At 33.6% G+C, this 22,143-nt stretch overlaps 1 protein-coding gene across 2 annotated transcripts in view; it reads left to right on the forward strand.

Annotated features, from left to right (window-relative positions):
* abcc3 (ATP-binding cassette, sub-family C (CFTR/MRP), member 3) overlaps nt 1–22,143 on the forward strand; it is a 74,055-nt gene that overhangs the window by 50,824 nt on the left and 1,088 nt on the right. The window contains exons 21-30 of one of the 2 annotated variants that reach the window (XM_016527228.1): nt 548–701; nt 2,654–2,861; nt 4,638–4,948; nt 11,976–12,175; nt 12,352–12,478; nt 14,278–14,379; nt 14,567–14,713; nt 16,078–16,236; nt 17,578–17,744; nt 19,184–19,378. In XM_016527228.1, coding sequence (XP_016382714.1) covers nt 548–701; nt 2,654–2,861; nt 4,638–4,948; nt 11,976–12,175; nt 12,352–12,478; nt 14,278–14,379; nt 14,567–14,713; nt 16,078–16,236; nt 17,578–17,744; nt 19,184–19,378 — 1,770 coding nt within the window. Of the gene's footprint in view, nt 1–547; nt 702–2,653; nt 2,862–4,637; nt 4,949–7,732; nt 8,047–11,975; nt 12,176–12,351; nt 12,479–14,277; nt 14,380–14,566; nt 14,714–16,077; nt 16,237–17,577; nt 17,745–19,183; nt 19,379–22,143 lie in introns of both variants that reach the window. The other variant, XM_016527220.1, reaches the window with a different exon arrangement.

A 22,143-nucleotide genomic window follows, 5' to 3' on the forward strand; every position in this document is an offset into this window, starting at 1 on the left:
CATTTTTAATGCCTCTCGCTCTGCCAGTTGCTTTGGCTTTGTGACTTCTGCTTTTACAAGCACTTCTCATGACGACAAATTTGGCTCTCGGCAAACTATGCTTTTATTTTTCTGTGACTTTATGATATACAATGCAATTTGCATGTTGTATTCCCAGTTAAAAACCACTTAATATCACATTCAGTGGAATATACAAAAGATATTTGGATGCTACTGAACTGCTATATTTATTCCTATTTGAATGTTCATCATCCTATAGATGCATGCATGTTACAGGATTAATAAATTTGGTTTAACCAAAAAAACATTGACCAAATTACACTTGCCTTCCATAGAACTATGTGTAAAATAAAAAAAATAGTGTTGTCACGTGAATGAAGAACTTTGAATGTAAGTGACTGTTACTAAGAGGACGATGATGATCTTCAGTGGTTTATATAAATCCAAAATAACCGTCTGAAAATCTAATTTCCATCAATATGAATGCATGGGTGTTTGAGTTCGGATGTCCCATCAGTCTGTGCGTCTCTCTTCTGTTCTGTTGCAGGCAGATTAGCATCATGTCTAATGATCTGGAGAACCCAAAGAAAATGTCCCGCCGGCGGCGCTGCAGCGAGAGGAAGCACCCAGAGTCTCCGACCGAGAAGAAGGAGCCGAAGCTGGAGAAACTCATCCAGGCTGAGACGGCTGAGACCGGACGGGTTCGTGACTCCAGACCGCCCTCGTGTGGAGGACGAGAGTCGAACAACCACACAAACACAACACACAACTCCACCTGACTATAATGGCACATTACACTAAGTTTTGTAATAACTATCCCTCACATACAGTATGAAGTATTATAAATGTTATATAAACTATTATGCCTAACATCTTAAAGCTAACAGAGCAGGAAAGTAGCTAGATTTAAATACTTCAGATGTCTCACATTCAACTATCCCAGTTGTTAAAAAATAAACAAAAAAATTAACCTAAATATGACATTTATAGCACCCATTTTGACAGACATTTTTCAGTTTTAATTTCAAATTTTAAAATTAATTTTTAATTTCAAATTTTGTCTGTGTTCATGTCTCTTTTCTTTTTCTTTTTTTTGCAATAAAATAATCAAAGGCCCATATTATAAAATATTTATTGCAAAAAAAAAAGTTAAAACATGAAACATTAAAAAAATGTCTAGTACCCATCCTAACATGTTTTTCTTAATTAAATTTTTAAATAACTAAAGTCCCATATTATAAAATATTTATTGCAAGTAAAACATAAAAAAATGTATAGTGTATATATTTTTTTCAATTTTAGTTTTTATTTTATGACTTTTGTCTTTGTTCTTCTTTGTGCAATAAAATTACCAAAGCCCCATATTATAAAATAACTATTTGCAAGAAAAAGGTTTTAAAAAATTAAACATTAAAAAATTTATAAAATGTTTTGCTATAAAATTATTAAAATACAAATTTAAATACGTTTAAAATACGATTTTTCTCAATTTTAGTTTTTTTAGGGCTGTCAGTTTAACGCGTTAACTTCATTAATTAGTTATGAAAAAATAACGCAATTAAAATATTTTAATGCAGTTAGTGCACTGGCCCCGCCCCCAGACCTGTACATCATCTTACGTTTCATACAGCTGACTGTTGCAAATATGATGCAGGGTAACAACTCCATAAACGCAGTTATGCCCTAAAATTCCAGATATTGGGGCAAAAAATGCCCCTGTATGAGTTTTTGTTTCATATTTATATCATATGATAAGCGATATCACACAAGTGCTGATTTTGTCACGAAGAACACGAGTGCACATGTGATTTTATACAACAGTTCAGTAAATAAGAAGTTAATATTGTGCTATATTTTAAACACAATATTGTGTGTTTTTGTTAAATTTTGCCAATGAAAATATTACCTAAAAAAACCACAGCAGAATTGTTGTGCGTCTGCGAGCAACACAACAGTGTTTAGTTTCTGAATGAATCCACGTTTTGAACGAATCGTGTGAATCAATGACTCAGTAGCCCATTCATAAACAGAGCCATAGCCTGCGTCCCAATGTCCTAAATTCTATGTGATATTAGTAATTTTCAATACTATTTAGGGCAGATAGCCCTAGTTTTTTTTTATTTCATGACTTTTGTCTAAACTAAAATAACCAAAGCCCCATATTATAAAATGTTGATTGTAAGAAAAAAATTTAAGTGAAACATTAAAATATATAGTGCTGATCCTAATGGATTTATTTAAATTGTAATTTATAATATCATGAATTTTGTCTTTGTTCATTTCCCTTTTTTATGCTATGAAGTAACCAGAGCCCCATACAAAAAATATTCACTTTCAAAATAATAGACAATAAAATTTATAGTACCCATCCATAGTTTTTATTTCAATTTCAATTTTCCCTCATTGTATAAAATATTTATTGTAAGAAAAAAAATATATAGTACCCAACCTTTCAATTTTAATTTTTAACTTCATGAATTGTGTCTTTATTTCCATTTTTAATGCTATGAAATAACCAAAGCACCATTTTACAAAATATTTATTGTAAGAATTTTTTTATTTAAATTTGTATTTAATATTGAGAATGTTAAGCACTTGCTTTGACTCCTCTAGAGTGTTTTCTCATGATGTGTGTGTGTGTTGTGTGTTGCAGGTGAAGTTTAAGGTGTACTGGGACTATGCGAAGGCCGTGGGGCCGTTCCTGTCACTCTTCATCTGTTTCCTGTACGGCTGTCAGAGCGCCGCCTCCATCGGAGCAAACTTCTGGCTGAGCGAGTGGACGAATGACGCGCAGCACAACCGGACGCAGGACCAAGTGTCCATGAGGGTGGGGGTGTACGCCGCGCTGGGCATTTCACAAGGTACGGTCAGATACTCTGAGCGCAGACACGCTAATGCTAATCTAACGAGTCTCGTCTGATTGTGTTATTTAACCAACCACAGAAATACTGACTGAACACATGGTCATATCATTTCATTCACATCCACCATAAAGGGACAGTTCACTCAAAAATCAAAACAGTTCTGCTATTTGCTCATCAAACCCATATGCTGCTTCACTGGAATGAAAAAGGAGAAATTATGAAGATTCACTCGCTTCTGTTAAAGTGACCATGTCTGTCAAACTTAATAAAACTCTTCTAAAGCATAAAGAAAAGACAGAACTTGCTCAAAATCTGTTATTCTCCATTCTGCGTATTCAAACTGGCGCATCATGTTTGTTTACATAAAAAAAAAAAATGTCAAGGTCAAGAAATCTTGTAAAATATTAAATTATAATAATTATGTTGTAATTATATTGATTATAATATATACAATTATGTATTTATTATAATTATAATTAAATGTAATAAATATTAAAATGTTATTAATAGTTAACTTTTTATGACAAATAGGCAAGGTTAGTTCAGGTTGTAAGATGTTGTGTGGTGCAACTCCACAAAAATGTGATATTTATGAATATTTACTGTAATATTCATAATATCTGCAAGAAGAAAAATACATTTTCTTTTACCTTTAAAAGAATATATTTTAAAAACTATTAATGTGTACACTTGCCTGTCGGGAAAATGTGGCATTTACCTGTTGGTTATACCAAATGACATTTAAAAAAATTAATTTTATGAATTTTGATGTTAACTTTAGTTTTCCTATAAAATAACCAAATCACAAAATACAGGGTTTTGAACAGCATTTAGACCAACATTTTGGTACCAGGGATCGTAAATAATTTTAATAATTAGTTATTTATATACCGACCCTTTTGTATAAAGTGGTATAATATGGTTTTGACAACTTTTATAAAACGGATAGTTCCGGTGCTTGATTCTGATTGGTTGAGCCACGTTCGAAGCTGTTGTAAATTACTCTACAAACGAAACTAATGTGAAAACTAAGTGTGCATAGCAAGAATTGTTAATTTCGTTAACGAAAACTATTTGAAAACTATGAAAATATTCCCTGACAACCTTTTTTCCATGAGCATCATTACACTATAGTGACTATATTAACATGCAATATCGTTGACAAAAAAAGACGAGACTAAAATGTAGTTTCAAAAATAAAAACTCTCTATATCCAAAAATTGATCTTGACGGGCCTCCATGTGTTTGAATTATTGGGGTTGCCAGATGAGTTAAAATCCCCAAATCAGAGCTTCTCTCTTAAAAAATAAACATTTTCTGCACAGTGTTTCACTTTATCTTCTCAACCTGGCAACCGTTCACACACGCGTTCACTGTAGAAAAAGCGCTGATGACCTTAAAACATCGGCAAACGTATGTTTTTTAAACACAAAACAGGACAGGTTGACTAAATACTGATAAAAACTAGGCAGATGTGTTTAAAAATGGACGTTTTTATCCTCTATTCTATTGTAAATACAGCTTTATTGGCCGATCGATCTTGTCATTATACGGAAAAGAGCTGCATTAAGTTTCTCCTTTTGCGTTCCACTGAAGTCGCGTGAACAATGATGCACCTGTCGTTTTTGTGTGAACTCGGCCCCTGTGTGTATTTGTGGTGAGGACTGTGCTCTCGTTTGACTCCCGCTCTGTAGCTCTCCCGTATCCCACAATCCCCTGCAGGCGTGTGTAGTGTAGTGACGCTGTGCCCCTCCTCTGGTCTCTCTAACACAGGCGTCCTGGTTATGTTTTCCTCCTTTACTCTGGCTCTGGGGAAAATCCAGGCCGCACGCAAGCTGCATCAGACCCTGCTGGACAACAAATTTCACACGCCCCAGTCTTTCTTTGACACCACCCCCATAGGCCGGATCATCAACCGCTTCTCCAAGGACATTTACGTGATCGATGAGGTCCTCCCGTCCACCATCCTCATGTTCCTGGGCACCTTCTTTGCCTCTCTGTCCACCATGATTGTTATCATTTGCAGTACGCCCATATTCGCGCTGGTCATTGGCCCTCTGGCTTTGATTTACTTCTTTGTGCAGGTATTTTTGCCCTTTTTTGCAGCTGTACGATTCTGGATGAAAGCAGGATAACGTTTGCATTTCAGTTCCCTTTCGAGGAGTATTTGAGCGTGTGCTTTCCAGGATATGGTACAGAGAGTCAGTCTGTGTAACCTGTGTGATTTCTTCCTCTGTACTTCCTCTATGTCTATTTGGCTTTGTTCAGACAGTGGGAAAAATCTGATTTCTTAGTTGTTGTTTTGTTTTTTTTGAACAATTAAAATAACAAACTTAAACAGTCTCTTCTTTGATTTACATTTATTCTGTCAATTAGGACACATCGTGTCAGTATAAAATCACACAAAGTGTGCATTATTACTCTACAGCTGTCATTCTTGCTCATACACTGCAAAAAATGATTTTCTTAGTGTTTTTTTTTTTTTAAACATTCATCTGCTTTTAATGCAAATAAACAATGATTTTATTTTTTTAGGACCTAAATAAGATTTTTCCAGAAAGTATTTTTGAATTTTTATCATATGGAATTTTAAGACATCTTATGTCATTTTAATTAGTATATTAATTTAAATTTTTTTTTTTTTTTAGTCTTTCATTTTTATATCAAAAGTAAGCATGTTTAAGCTTAAAACAAGAGAAATCATCTGTCAATGGGGAGTAATATAAACTAGTTTTCACTTTGAATTATTAAGTTCATTTTTCTAACCTTAAATTATATATATATATATATATATATATTGTAATAATAATAATTATTATTATTTATTATTATTATATAATTAACTTTCTGCAATAATTTATAATCTGTCAGTTGTGGTAAAAAAAAAAGTTTTTATTAAATTAAGTTTATTTTTCTGACCCCATTGGCTATTATGTTTTAAATTTTTTTTTCTTTTTATATATATATTTTTTTCTTGTGTTAAGCTTAAACCTAATTCATTTTGATGCATTTAAAAAATAAAAAAAAAAGTCTCGAGTTTTCTAAATTTTTCTGTGTAAGTGTATCTTGATTTAAGAATTTTCTGATATTTATTGTGGAAAACAACAGAAATACTGAGTAAGAAAATCATTTTTTGCAGTCTTCTGTATGTAGTAAACAGTAGTTTTAGATGCAGTTTATGCACAACAGTGTCTGAACACACAGATCACACGCAGACACTCGGTCCTAAAGATCAGATTTTCACGTGGTGTGAGCAAAGCCGTGTCTTGTGTCTCCCGGCGTGTGCAAGAGCTTGTTTCCTGTTCCTCCCTCAGTGCCTGCTGCCCACTTCCTGCTTTGACTTCTGCTGCTGTTTGCTTTCACAATCACACCCATTCATGAGCACAAACCATCACACACATGCACACATGCACACAGGGACTCTGGGAGTGTCTGTCCGTCTCTGGTTTGTGTCGGATCCTCGTGCTTCACCAGCGCCCTCTGCTGATCATCAAACACATCCACACTTCTCCAGTCAATTCACTATGAGTTACTAAATGGTGCATGTATGCTCTCTGTATTTGAGAGCAATGAGTACAACCTAGTGATTATCTTGTTCTTAGTTAATAATCCAAATGAGATCTTTCTTCTCAGTATTTTTGTCTTGTTTTCCAGTACAAATATCGTATCATTTACTTGAGAAACAAATTGAGTTTTTGTTTAAAATAAGGGAAAATATGTAATTTTTTCTCTTGTTTTAGACTTAAATTCACATTTGTTTTTCAGAAAACAAGTCATTTTGCTTCTCAAGTAAATGTTTGGATATTTGTACTGGAGAATAGGACAAAAATACTGAAAAAAAAAAAAGTTTTTCTTACAGTGCAATATCTCAGTTGTTGCTTCTAGACAGCAATGACATAATATTGAGATCTTTTGCTTAAGCCTTTAGGCTCTCAGATGTTTCTCCTCATATAAAGACCCAAGTAATCTCATGTCTCTAGTAGTTTTATATCACATCTTAAGAATATCTCAGATTTGAAGTCTGCAATCAAATGCCAGAGATTTCAGTATGAACATCAAAACATTTCATATCAAATTCTTTACGAAACGACCATTCAAAAGGTTGAGGTCGGCAAGATTTTTTATGTTTTTGAAAGTCTCTTCTGCTCACCAAGGCTGCACTTATTTGGTTAAAAATACAGTAAAAATTCTGAAATATTATTCCAATTTAAAATAGCTGTTCTCTATGTGAATATCTGTTAAACTGTAATTTATTCCTGTGATCAAAGCTGTATTTTCAGCATCATTACTCCAGTCTTCAGTGTCACATGATCTTCAGAAATCATTCTAATATGCTGATTTGCTGCTCAAGAAACATTCCTGATTATTATCAGTGTTGAAAACATTTGTGCTGCGTCATATTTGTGTGGAAACCATCATACATTTGACTTTTCAGGATTCACAGATTAATAGAAAGTTCAGAAGAACGGCATTTATTTGAAATAGGACATTTTTTGTCACATAATAAATGCAGCCTAGACAATCAAAAGTATGCATTTCTTTCTTACCGACCCCAAACTTTTGAACAATTCTTCATCTAAGCTACATTAAAGTGTGAATGTTATAGTCATTTGAATGCTGAATTTCTCACAAGCACAACAGAAACACAACCAGGGAAAGCAGTTTTATGACTTCCACACGAGTCTGTTTCTCTCCTAGATGAGCGGACACGGTGCCGGCCTCTGTCAGTATTTCACACACACACACACACACACACACACACACACACACTCACACTCACACACACACGCTGTCTGAAGTGCTTGTCTGAAGCAGCCATGAGCGAGCGAGGGCCGACCCCACTAACCCGTGTGCTGCCCCTTCAACAGGTGCGCTGATTCTGGCCAACTGTTTACTGTGTCGGGCGTACAGCATGCTGAAGGCAGCCCACGAGACGCACCTCCACATGCTCCACGCCATTCTGAGGGCCCCGCAGGCCTTTTTCGAGGCCACACCCTCGGGGCGGGTCTTGAACCGCTTCAGCAAAGACGTGGACACAATAGACTCTGTCATTCCAGACAATATTGATATCTGGATGCGTACTTTCTGGTACACAGTAAATGTGCTGATAGTATGCTCTGCCCTCACCCCTATGTTCCTCATAGTCATAGTGCCGTTAATGCTGTTCTATTGGTGGGTCCAGGTAAATAGGAACAAGTCTGCTAACTCATTAATACAGCATGCTAACATGTGTTGTTGTTGTTGTTGTTATGTTCTAGCTGCATTATCACTGTCGTAGTGTTGTAGTTTGACACCGTGTGGTTTGGTCATTCGGTTGTAGCGCGCTCAGGGAGTCGCTCTCTGATTGGTTAGTCGTGGCTGTTCTTTACCGAATCACCTCCTTGAGTTTCTGAGAACTTCCTAGAAACGTACAGTAACAGAGCTTACATGAAACACGCAGTATACCACAAATCCTTGCGTTTTAGTTTTAATTAATATTGTACATTATATTAACAGTATAATAATTTGAGTCAAAAGTGTTATTTTATTATTATTATTATTATATATTTTACTAAGATTTATTATTGCTATTATTAAGAATGTTAGCGACAACAATAATAAATTATAGCAATAATTTGTAATTTGTCAAATGATATAATACTGCTGCTAATTATAGTAATGATGATAATTATTAATAATTATTGCAGTCAGTAATTACTAGTATATCATTATTTACAGTCATTACAATCATTTATTATTGTTATAAAAAAAAATTATTACAATAATTTGTTAAATGATATGCTATTAATACTATTACTAGTAATGATAATAATAATTAATTTTAGGATATAATTTAAAACATTATTAGAGTAAATTATTATTATTATGTAATTATATGTTACTGCAATAAATTATTATAAATAATAATTATTATTATTAACAGTAATAGTAATAATACATTTTTGCAGTAATTTATTATTATATAATATTGATACTACTACTAGTATTAATTATATTTGTTACTATATAGTTTACTAAATTATTATTAGTAGTAAATGAATGTATTAAATGATTTAATGCTGCTGCTACTAGTACTATTACTAATTGTTATTATTATATAATTTAATTAAATGTTGCAATAAATTATCATCATGATTAATATAAAGTAGTAGTAATAAAAATAATTATTATTTCTATTAACATTATTATAATGTAATTAAATGATGGCAACCATGTATGATTATTATTTATTTATTAATATATTTTATTAAAGTGTATATGAATTTCTTAGTACTTTGGCATATAGTAAACAGTATATTCCCTGTAGTCACAGCAGCAAACTTCATATTCCATATTACCAATCATAATACGAGAATGATCAGTTGTTTTGAAAAGTAATAAAGGCAGGTAAAGAACAGCCTTTTACTGTAGAGTTAGCTTTGCAGGAGTAGAAGTTAATTCATTTGTCTTCTACTGAACATGGTTTTGAAGTGTTTTGCTGTGCTGTATCTCATCACTTCATCAGCCTAATCTCCATTCGCATTACATCAGCATTCATACTGTGTGCGCCTCTAACACTAACAGTGTAGCGTGTAGCTGTCAGTGCTAATGCTAGCGCAATAACAGACAGGACTTTTAACTTGTTTTTGTAGTTATTTTAATGAAAGAACTGGGGATGTGAGGGTGCAATAAGAGTCAACGAGTAAGAAGTGGATTTGGTGGTGTGTCCCGCTGTTAAAGGAACAGTTCAGACAAAGATGAAAATGTGTTCACTCTCAGGTCATCCAAGATGTAGATGAGTTTGTTTCTTCATCAGATTTGGAGAAATGTAGCATTGCATCAGTGTCTCAGCAATGGATGCTCTGCAGTGAATGGGTGCCGTCAGAACGAGAGTCCAAACAGCTGATAAAAACATCACAATAATCCACAAGTAATCCACACCACTCCAGTCCAGCAGTTAACGTCTTGTGAAGCCAAAAGCTGTGTGTTTGTAAGAAACAAATACTTTAAAAACTTTTTTGAGATCTTTTTAACTAAAATACAAGTCCCTAATCCATAATAACGCTTCCTCCAGAGAAAAAGTGGTCTGAATCAGGAGAGAAATCTGCACAGATCAAGCACCGTTTACAAGCCAAAACAGCTCTAAACAAATATGATGTGAGAGACAACAGGAGATGGATTTTTTCACTGGAGGAAACATTATAATGGATTAGGGACTCTTATTTTATATAAAACTTTTTAAAAATTACTTTTAACGAACACGCAGCTTTTGTCTTCTCAAGACATTAACTGATGGACTGGAGTGGTGTGGATTATTGTGATGTTTTTATCAGCTGTTTGGACTCTCATTCTGACGGCACCCATTCACTGCAGAGCATCCATTGCTGAGACACTGATGCAATGCTACATTTCTCCAAATCTGATGAAGAAACTCATCTACATCTTGGATGACCTGAGGGTGGGTGAGCACATTTTCAACGAATGTTAATTTTTGGGTGAACTGTTCCTTTAACTTATTACTAATATTTAGGCTACTGACAACATAGTGTTAAATTCTGCTTAACCAGTTCAGATCCTAATTACAAGTAGATGAAAGAAAAACAGCATTACAGTGATAACAAAAATAGCTTGTAACATCTGATACTGTATAATAATGATTTTTTTAAAGATAGTGTTTCAGATGTTTATGGGCCGTTGGTGTCATTTCATTAGTCCTGAACAGCAGTTTTGGTCTAGTCATTCTACTGTGATTCTCAAGATATTTTAGGTACTAAAATTCCAATCTCTCATTGCATAATTTTAACTTGGTCTTGCATCCCTCCTGATTGTCTTTTAATTTCACATACGGTCTCTCTTTTATGTATTGCTTAGGCTTTGCATGGCGCAAACTGGCTTTCTATATTTTCTGTGCGATGACTAAATGAATCACTTGCTGCATGCAACCAAAATATCAAATGCACACTCTTTTAAATTCTCATTGATTTCATTATCTACACAAACTCAGGAATGCACAAAGCCAAACCAAACACTACAACATTATGATAGTGTTTGATCCCATTTACATTTGATCCCTTAATGTGAACATTGTTTTGAAATATTTGAATGTTGAATATATCATGTATTCTTAAAAGTTGTTTGATAACTGATTAAAAGTGAGGATTCTAAAAACTAAATTCAGTTGTAAATTAAAAATTGGCCATTGTGGTTTGTCTGAACGAAGGAATGTTTGGATTATCTAGAATCGCATTCAGTTTATTATAGGTAGCAGTATTTGATATTCAGAAGAATTTTGATTATCATATTCAGATTTAATCCTATAGCTCTTTAAAAGACTGTTTTTGAGGGAAATTATTTATCAAGGACACATTAAATTGATCAAAAGACATTTCTAATGTTACAAAAGATTTCTATTTCAAATAAGTGCTGTTCTTTTGAACTTTCTATTCATCAAAGAATCCTGAAAAATCAAATGTATCACAGTTTCTGCAAAAATATCAAGCAGCACAACTGTTTTCAACATTGATAATAATCAGAAATGTTTCTTGAGCAGCAAATCAGCATATTAGAATAATTTCTGAAGGATCATGTGACACTGAAGACTGAAGTAATGATGCTGAAATGGTTTACTGTATTTTTTATCAAATAAATGCAGCCTTGGTGAGCAGAAGACACCTCTGGCAAAAACTGACCCCAAACTGTATTGTGTATAAGACAAAAGAGTAGTTACCATTAATATTTGCATTGGAGGACAAACTGAAAATGATTATATAGAATCTTTTGGCCACCATAAAATAATTTGCATTCATTTTTCTCTTGTTCAAATTTATGTCATAAATTAGCTAGTAACATTCCTATAGAGTTCAGACAAACCTGCAATATTAAGTCATTGTGCTTGACTTTTAATGCATAACTTTAAAGCCTTAATTGAAAAGACTTGCTCAGAAAAAGCAAAAAAATTGCATGTTGCCAGTCAAATGATGAGACCAGTGTTTTCTGAATCCTCGCTCATTTGTATATTTATGAATGTCTAATATTCCTATTTTATGCCATGCATATATATGATGTTGTTACTGCTGCTCTCTGTTGTTGTGATAGCAGATTGTTTATTTCTCTCCCTGATTTCCTCTGTAGAGATTTTATGTAGCCACGTCTCGGCAGCTTAAGAGACTGGAGTCTGTCAGTAGGTCTCCTATATATTCTCATTTTTCGGAGACCATCACAGGCACTAGCGTGATCCGAGCCTACGGGCGAAACGCTGCCTTTGTTCTCATGAGCGATATGAAAGTGGATGAGAACCAAAAGAGTTACTACCCTGGTATTGTTTCCAACAGGTAGGTTTGGTCTCGCTCTCGTTTGGATGCATGCATTTCCTCATGCATGTTTTTTTACCGTCTGCTTCACAGAAAATAACAACACTTGCTTTTTTCGGGAAATGTCTTTCTGAATTCAGTTTCGAGCTTCTCTCAGTCGTGTGAGTCGTAACGGTGTTGTGTTCGGATGCACACAGGTGGTTGGGGGTTCGCATCGAGCTTATCGGCAATTGCATTGTGCTGTTTGCTGCTCTGCTTGCTGTGATTGGGAAGGACAAACTCAGCCCCGGATTGGTCGGTCTGTCCGTGTCATATGCTCTACAGGTAAAATCACGCTCATTATGTTCTGTATAATCGTGTGCGATCAAGTAACATATACCTTTAGATGAGTAAAAGATTGAACTGCTTAAATCATAATGCTGAGCAATAGTTCTCATTAGATATCGTTTTTACTGTATTTTATTATAACTGCATCTCCTGATGCTCAAAAACGTATCGTAGGATTTACGAGAAATATTTACATTTACACTGTACCTGTAAAAAGTTTGGAATAAAGATTGTTTTTTATTTTTGAAAAAGTCTCTTCAGCTTATTTGATCAAAAATACTTTACTGTCACTTTTGATCAATTTAATGCATCCTTGCTGTTTTCATCACTGATAATAATCAGAAATGTTTCTTAAGCAGCAAATGTATATTTATGAATGTCTAATATTCCTATTTTATGCCATGCATATATATGATGTTGTTACTGCTGCTCTCTGTTGTTGTGATAGCAGATTGTTTATTTCTCTCCCTGATTTCCTCTGTAGAGATTTTATGTAGCCACGTCTCGGCAGCTTAAGAGACTGGAGTCTGTCAGTAGGTCTCCTATATATTCTCATTTTTCGGAGACCATCACAGGCACTAGCGTGATCCGAGCCTACGGGCGAAACGCTGCCTTTGTTCTCATGAGCGATATGAAAGTGGATGAGAACCAAAAGAGTTACTACCCTGGTATTGTTTCCAACAGGTAGGTTTGGTCTCGCTCTCGTTTGGATGCATGCATTTCCTCATGCATGTTTTTTTACCGTCTGCTTCACAGAAAATAACAACACTTGCTTTTTTCGGGAAATGTCTTTCTGAATTCAGTTTCGAGCTTCTCTCAGTCGTGTGAGTCGTAACGGTGTTGTGTTCGGATGCACACAGGTGGTTGGGGGTTCGCATCGAGCTTATCGGCAATTGCATTGTGCTGTTTGCTGCTCTGCTTGCTGTGATTGGGAAGGACAAACTCAGCCCCGGATTGGTCGGTCTGTCCGTGTCATATGCTCTACAGGTAAAATCACGCTCATTATGTACTGTATAATCATGTGTGCGATCAAGTAACATATACCTTTAGATGAGTAAAAGATTGAACTGCTTAAATCATAATGCTGAGCAATAGTTCTCATTAGATATCGTTTTTACTGTATTTTATTATAACTGCATCTCCTGATGCTCAAAAACGTATCGTAGGATTTACGAGAAATATTTACATTTACACTGTACCTGTAAAAAGTTTGAAATAAAGATTGTTTTTTATTTTTGAAAAAGTCTCTTCAGCTTATTTGATCAAAAATACTTTACTGTCACTTTTGATCAATTTAATGCATCCTTGCTGTTTTCATCACTGATAATAATCAGAAATGTTTCTTAAGCAGCAAATCAGCATATTAGAATGATTTCTGAAGATCATGTGACACTGAAGACTGGAGTAATAATGCTGAAAATACAGCTTTGATCACAGAAATTAATTACATTTTAACAATTTGATCACAGCAATCAATTACATTTTAACAAATATTCACATAGTTAACAGTTAGTTTTTACTGTGTTTTTGATCAAATAAATGCAGCCTTGGTGAGCAGAAGAACATAAAAAACACAAAAACAAACTTTTGACTGGTAGTGTATGCATTTTTTTTTAGCAAATTCTTTTATTCAAAGCAAGTTGAAATAGAGGAGCGTAAGCAATTCCTCACAGAGCCAACAATATTCACACGATACGATGCCACGTTTATTATAAAGCTAGATTATGAAAAAGAGAAATGCAACGTTTTTTGTGCAAATAAAATCTGCATCAACAATTGTTATTTCTGCTGAATAGGTCACAATGTCCCTAAACTGGATGGTGAGGATGACCTCTGACCTCGAGAGCAACATAGTAGCAGTGGAGAGAGTGAAGGAGTATTCAGAGACGCAGACTGAGGTAAACATACAGTAGAATATAATCCACCGTCATCATATAATCATTATTTTAGGGTTAAGAAATCATTTGCATGAGTAAGACTTTGAATATCAGTATTAAATCTGGTCCATTTTGCAGTTTACTCTGCACACAGACTGCTCAATAGACAGCAAGAGTTCATTGTAAATCATTGAAATCGAACCCGTAGGCTCCATGGATAGTGACGGACAAGCAGCCTCCTCCAGACTGGCCTCCGAAGGGAAACGTGGAGTTCGCAGACTACAGCGTGAGGTATCGCGAGGGACTGGACCTGGTGCTGAGGAACATCTCGCTGAAGGTCGAAGGAGGAGAGAAGGTGAGGAGCGTCACCATTGACCTGCTTTAGATCATTCACAGCACAGAAACATTCTTCTCAGCTAAAGCATCATTTAGTCTATTTCAGGTACTGTTACTTCACCCAGTATTCTGTAAAAAGTGATGTTAAAAGGCACAATGGTGCATTATTATGATTATCATGTGATTTTTTTTTTTTTCATATCACAGTGATTGCTAAAGCCTTCACACATCTATGAAGAACAACATTAAAGAATCAGAACATTTACAAATATTTGGCATGAATTATACTCATAATTGCATTTAGCATATTGGGTAATTTTGAGTTTATATCTCATTATGACTTTTTTTTCTCAGAAATGCACATTTATATCTTGCAATTTTGTGTGTGTGTCTTATAATTATGAGTGTTTTCTCAGAATAGCACATTTATATCTTGCAATTTTGAGTTTATATCTCATAATTATGACTTTTTTTTCTCAGAACTGCGCATTTATATCTTGCAATTTTGAGTTTATATCTCATAATTATGATAATTTTCTCAAAATTGCACATTTATTTCTTTCAATTTTGAGTCTATATCTCACAATCATGATCATTTTCTCAGAATAGCGCATTTATATCTTGCGATTTTAACAGCTCAATAGTAAGTATTTTATATGCTAGCGATGGCAGGACAGCAGTTTAATTCAAATTTGGATTATTTTATATTTACAGTATTTAAATATATATCTGATATTCCCATAATTATGACCACTTTCTCAGAATTGCGCATTTATATCTTGCAATTTTTAGTTTATATCTCATAATTATAATTTTCTCAGAATTGCGCATTTATATCTTGCAATTTTTAGTTTATATCTCATAATTATAATTTTGTCAGAATTGCGCATTTATATCTTGCAATTTTTAGTTTATATCTCATAATTATGATAATTTTCTCAGAATAGCGCATTTATATCTTGCAATTTTGAGTTTATATCTCATAATTATGATAATTTTCTCAGAATAGCGCATTTATATCTTGCGATTTTGAGTTTATATCTCATAATTATGACTTTTGTCTCACAATTGCACATTTATATAATATTGAATCTTAAATACTGTTGGACTTCTCCGTGACAAGCGGGCGTCAGAAACAGAAAATGTTTTGTTTCCAGGGAAACCGCATTATTTCTGGGTTCCTTTATGCAGCACATAAGCAGTGTTGTGAAATTTAACCAGCTGATGAAAATACAGCATTCTAAGAATCCAAGTCATTCATAATAAGGTGTCTAGGATCATTCTGTGTATTTTCAAGCGCCCACGATACCATGCATGTCTACATTCAGCACACGTTTGTGTATGATGCTCTGAGTTCCTAACTGGTGGCGTGTCGCTCTTCAGATCGGTATCGTCGGACGGACAGGTGCCGGAAAGTCCTCCATGACTCTGTGTCTGTTCCGTCTGCTGGAGGCGGCGGATGGAGAGATCGTGATCGACGAGGTGAAGATCTCTGAGATCGGCCTTCACGACCTCCGCTCCAAACTCACCATCATCCCTCAGGTGGCTCTTTTGGCTTTGTTGGCGGTGATACATCTGTTTTAATTTAAGCGCAGCTTGGGAATGGTGTTTACTGCTGTATTAGCATTGCGCTCATGATGGGTCAGCAGAAAAAGCTCATTTCCCCATTCAGAGCCATAAAGCATTTGATAGTGATTTTGATGCCAAAGCACCTTCAGGCTCACTAAACGCTGGCTAATTAGCCTGTTATAAGCTAATGGCCTGTTAGCTCGTGTCCAGATTATTAACATTGGGCTTTTTTCCTGTTGTTTGTTTTCTCTAGTAAAACCAGTCCTTAACCTCATTTCACCTTTTAACAGTTGCTAAAATGCTGCAGTGTTTTAATGAGTTTTGCTCAGCACCATTCACTGTTCACAGCTCAACAGTAAGGATTTTACATGCTAGCCATGACAGGACAGCAGTTTTATTCAAATTTTAAATTAAAAATATATATTTACAGTATTCAAATATATATCAAATATATATAAATGTTGTTATATTTTCTTTTTTTATTCATTTGCATTAATAGCAGGAGTTTTGCTGCTTATATCATTTAATTTTAATTTATAATTTATTATAATTATGATTTTGTATTTTATTCAATAAGTAACTTATTTATTTCACATCTATAAGTTCATAAACAATACAGCGGTTGTTAAATATTGAGTTTAATAAAGTTAAATGTTGCATTTTCTTTTTAATTAATTTGTATTAATAGCAGGAAATTGTGCCACTTATTTAATTTTAATTTATAGTTTATTATAATTGTATATATTATTTAGTAAATAACTATAAATTCAGCAATAAATTCAGCAGTACAGCATTAGTTAAATATTTAGTTCAAAAAAGTTAAATATTGAAAATATTTTTGAAATCAAATATGTGTTAATGTTATTACATTTTCTTTTTTTAATCAATTGCCATTAAAAGCTGGAAATAGTACCACTTATATTATGTCATTTTTAATTGATTATAATTTTATGTATTATTTAATAACATATTATTTAACTGTGACAGCTATAAATTCAATTCAACAATACAGCATTAAGTAAACATTGAGTTCATTAAAGTTAAATATTGAAAATATTTTTGAAATCAAATGTATGTTAATGTCAATTTTCTTTTTTTAAAATGAATTTGCATTAATAGCAGGAAATCATGCTGCTTCTATTATTTAATAATAATTTTGATATATATCGTTGAGTCCTGCCATTCTCATTGATTCATGTTGATGATAAATAAATGCTGTTTTTCTCCAAATATAAGTGAGTTTTGGTTATATATGTTTTGCGTATCACAGTATCTGATGGTGCAGTGTGTTGTGGGATTGATATGTGTTTGTAGGAGCCCGTCCTGTTCTCCGGGACTCTGCGGATGAACCTCGATCCCTTTGAGAAATACAGTGATGAAGAAGTGTGGAAAGCACTGGAACTCTCTCATCTGAAGAGGTTTGTCAGCAACCAGACGTCCAAGCTCGACCTGGAGTGCTCCGAAGGAGGAGAAAACCTCAGGTACAAGCAGGAGCAATACAGCAATATGGGCTGTGCATTACATTACAATATATTCACAAAACAATACTGTTATTTTAACCCTCTGGTGCTGGTCGGTCATTTTTGACTGGTTGTTTTGGTTGTTTACAATCTTTTACTTCTTCAGAATGGTACAAATCTTCAAAGGTTTTTCACTTGATGTGTGAACATAAACATGAAAAAAGGGCTGCACGATTATGACAAAAATCATAATTGTCGATTATTCCCTTGAAATTGTAATTGCGATTATTAATTACGATTATCACAATTTACATTGAATGACGTTTATACCATTGTTTGATGCAACTGCATGCCGTATATTTTTTAATGAAAATAAACAAGCTGAAAACACTTAACTGAAAAACTTTTAGTGCTTTTCTATAGAAATTAAGCCTCAAATGTCAACTAAACATCGGATTGGTTTCTTCTTTAAATTATAAAAAAGTAAAAATATGAATGGTATTATAATGTCATACTAAAACTAAAATCAAAATAATGGGAAAACCCCTTAAGATAACCCTAACCCTAACCCTAGAAAGAAAAAAACTCATCTTAAGCACGCAGAATAACATAAGTGGACTTTGAACGATTAATTGCCGCTTTGGTTTACAATTACGTAAATTGACGATTACGTAATTGTGGCATCCATAATTGTAATCGCGATTAGAAATTCGGTTAATTGTGCAGCCCTAACATGATTTGAAAAGGTTAAATGATCTTGAAAAAAAAATAGTCACACTTGTCCTGCAAATTCTAATGAAAACGTTTGGTACTGCGCCCAAACAAAATCTTACTTTTTTAATCTAAAGTAAAATCTTTTTTTTTTTGTGACGTCACCCTCAAATTTGGAACACAACTTAAGTTATAGCTTTGTTTTTCAAACAGTTTCAAACTTAAACATGTTTTGTAAAATATATATTTCATGTAAAATTTAAAAATAGTATATGCATTTTTTATAATAATGAACTTCTATAACTTTTTTCTGCTAGTGTCGTCTTGAAAAAGAGACAAAACTCGAGTCTGTGCTTCAAAACATTTCAGATTTAATACATATAATTATAATTTGAATATAATAAATATAAATATATTTTTTATTTAATATAGATAATTTCATATAAATTAGTACAATAAAGTCCCCTAAAAATACAAAATATTAAATAAAAAATACAAAATAAAAATTATAATAATAAAATTAAATAGTACATTCTTTTCAGTTAGATAGATAGACAGATAGATAGATAATTGGACTGCCACAAAAGCAGCATCAGAGGGTTCAGGCAAAAAATACCAAGAACATTCAAATCATCTAGCCCTAGTTCATGCATAATTTGTTCCTCTATATTTGCTGTAAGTGTGATGCATTATGAGTGTATTTCTGTACAGTATAGCGTGTTATGAATCCTGTGTTGTTGTGTGTTCAGTGTGGGTCAGAGGCAGCTGGTGTGTTTGGCGCGAGCTTTACTGAGGAAGACCAGGATCCTGGTCCTGGATGAAGCCACGGCTGCCGTCGATCTGGAGACGGACGATCTCATCCAGTCCACCATCCGCACACAGTTCGAGGACTGCACCGTTTTCACCATCGCTCACAGACTCAACACCATCATGGACTACACCAGGTACATCAAATCACATCTGCAAACACAATTCTCGTTTCTTACTACATTTGAGCTGCAGATTCCAAAAATACGGTCTGCTTTGCTGGACCACGTCACATTTTCTCACAAAAAATATGATGCATTTTATAGCATTTTTGCATTTGATGATTGTTTGTAGGGTGAAGTAGTCTTGTATTCTCTCTTAATCAGCAGAAAAACACCTTTTTTTGCAGATTTTAAATTAAATTATACATTTTGAATACTCTGTTTTGTCATTTTTGACATTTGACTTTGTTGTTGTGATAAGTGGAGTAAGGCATACAAACTTTTGTGAAAAACTATGTCATGAAAAGTGTTTATTGATATGTTTGATCTCAGCATCATCAAATCAAGTTTTTTAAAGATGCAGGACTGCATTTTCATTCTAATTTATTATCATTCTAATCTAATATATTATTTAATAACTCGTATTATTATTTAACTCTGACGGCTACAAATTCATAAACAATACAGCATGATAATACTGATTTTTTTCTTTTTCTTTTTTTAAATCTATTCTTGCCAGCTAAATTATAATTGAATGTATTATTGCATTGCATTTATTATTAAAGTAATACTGATTCTATGTATATTTCATTAGTTCTTTGTCCAAAAATGCTTTTGGTTTTCACTTGACCAGAGTAATAATAATCATGAATGGCATTTGGCACATTCTGCATTGCATAATAGCAGAAAATTGTGCCACTTATTTTTTATATATTTTAATTACTTTAATTAATGCATTTTATTTGCAATTTCAAAGTATTCATAAATAATAATGCATTACTGATTTTTCATAATTTTGAACGAGCTAACATTAGGATTTTTTTGCAAATCAGCATCATTATTTTTCAAGATGCATATGTTATTTTGGCATTTTGGCATCACTGACAGATGCAGCACAAATTCTGAGCAGCTCCGTTATAGTTATTATTGCTTTAAGTAAAGCTTTTATGATATCAGAAGTTTTGATACCATTCATATAATTCTTGTCATCAATTTTAATATCACAAAAAACTAATACTAACCTAACATAAGTAAAAGAAACTCTCTCAAGCTTCCTGAAGACAAGTAAACAGTCAGATAAAATAAGAACATAGAATCAAATTAAAGAACAAAAACTACAACAACAAAGACCTACATGGAAAAACTTCAAGCACTAGAAATAAGAACTTCAATTCTGTTCTGTACAAAAAACACTGCATAGTCTTCACTGTGTAAATTAAATATAAATTTAGTCCTATTGAAGAGTATGGAAGCTTGTTTCCGTCACTGAATAAAAAACAAAACAAGGTAATTGCGACTTATCTCACAGTTCTTACTTTTTTACGCAAAATTGCAAGATATGCAGTAAGCTCGCTATTGCGGTCAGCACCGATGGCCTTGTGGGCAGCACGCCGACATATAGCACCGTTGTGCAACGGACGTCCCGAGTTCAAAATTCCGGATTGAGGACCTTTCCCAATCCCGCATCGTCTCTCCCACTAGGGCTGAAACAAACGATTATTTTGATAATCGATTAATCTGACGATTATTTCGCTGATTAATCAGTAGACATTTATTGATTATTCAGCTTTTGCAATTAGTTAAAATATTGAGTTATACATATTCTAACAAATAAATTAAGGTAATCACTTCAGCTTTTGAAAGTCATATTATGTAATTAGTTATACAATTAATTTATACAAATAAATATATTTGGCACACAAAATGAGATGGCAGAGAAACTCTTATTCACCATTTAATTAGCTATATGAAAAAGTAGCTGAATGACACATCATTCTGCCTTAAATCTCTTTTTTTAAGTCATATGGATAAGAAACAAAATAAAGGTTAAGTGATGAGATGTTTTATTTTTGGATAAACTATTTTATTCACAACATAATCTCTCTTAAAATACCTTATTAGGGTTATGATAATCAAAACAGTCCTGAGCTAGATCAAACGTTGATCTCTGCAAACCAAACTATAACTTTAATGAAATGTTTTTTTTTTCCCACTAATAAAAAGATTTTATCATTAGCTAGAGAGAGCTGCTTTATAACAGAAAATCAAGTTGTAATTCTAACTGAAAGCGACACTGACTCTGGTTTTTCATGTTTAATAATACTGTAAAGCTGCTTGATTTAAGGCTATCTATTGCATAAAGTACTATATAAATAAACGTGACGTGACTGGACATTGAGATGAAAAAGTGCAGTATATATTTACATATTGATCCAAACGCCGCTCAGCAGCTTCAGGTTCAGTTGCGTTTGCTCTGTCTGCAGCGCTGTGTATTCTTCTCTTGAATTGCATCAGGAGAGCTGAATTACAGTCTTGCGCTACAGCGCCACACTGGTCAAATCGCGTTATTGCAGGCTCTTACATTAGGTCATATGAGATCAAACGACTACTCGACAACAACAAAAATTGTCAACAATTTTTTATTGTCGATGTTGTCGATAATGTCGACTAATCGTTTCAGCCCTATCTCCCACTTCGCTTCCTGTCACTTCTACACTGTCCTATACTAATGACGTCAAAAAAAAAACCTCACTATTGTGAGTTGTAAAGTCAAAATTGCGGTATATAAACTCGCAATTCTGACTTTTTTCTGAGTTTATATCTCAAAATTCTGACTTTTGTCTCACAATTTTGGCTTCTTTTTTCAGAATTTTGAGATATAAACTTGCAATTGCAAGTTATAAAGTCAAATATAAGAAGAAAAAAAACCTCACTTTTCTTACAATTGTGAGTTTATATCT

Source organism: Sinocyclocheilus rhinocerous, unplaced genomic scaffold, assembly GCF_001515625.1.
Source record: "Sinocyclocheilus rhinocerous isolate Xijiao unplaced genomic scaffold, SAMN03320098_v1.1 scaffold792, whole genome shotgun sequence".
Taxonomy (NCBI): Eukaryota; Metazoa; Chordata; class Actinopteri; order Cypriniformes; family Cyprinidae; genus Sinocyclocheilus; species Sinocyclocheilus rhinocerous.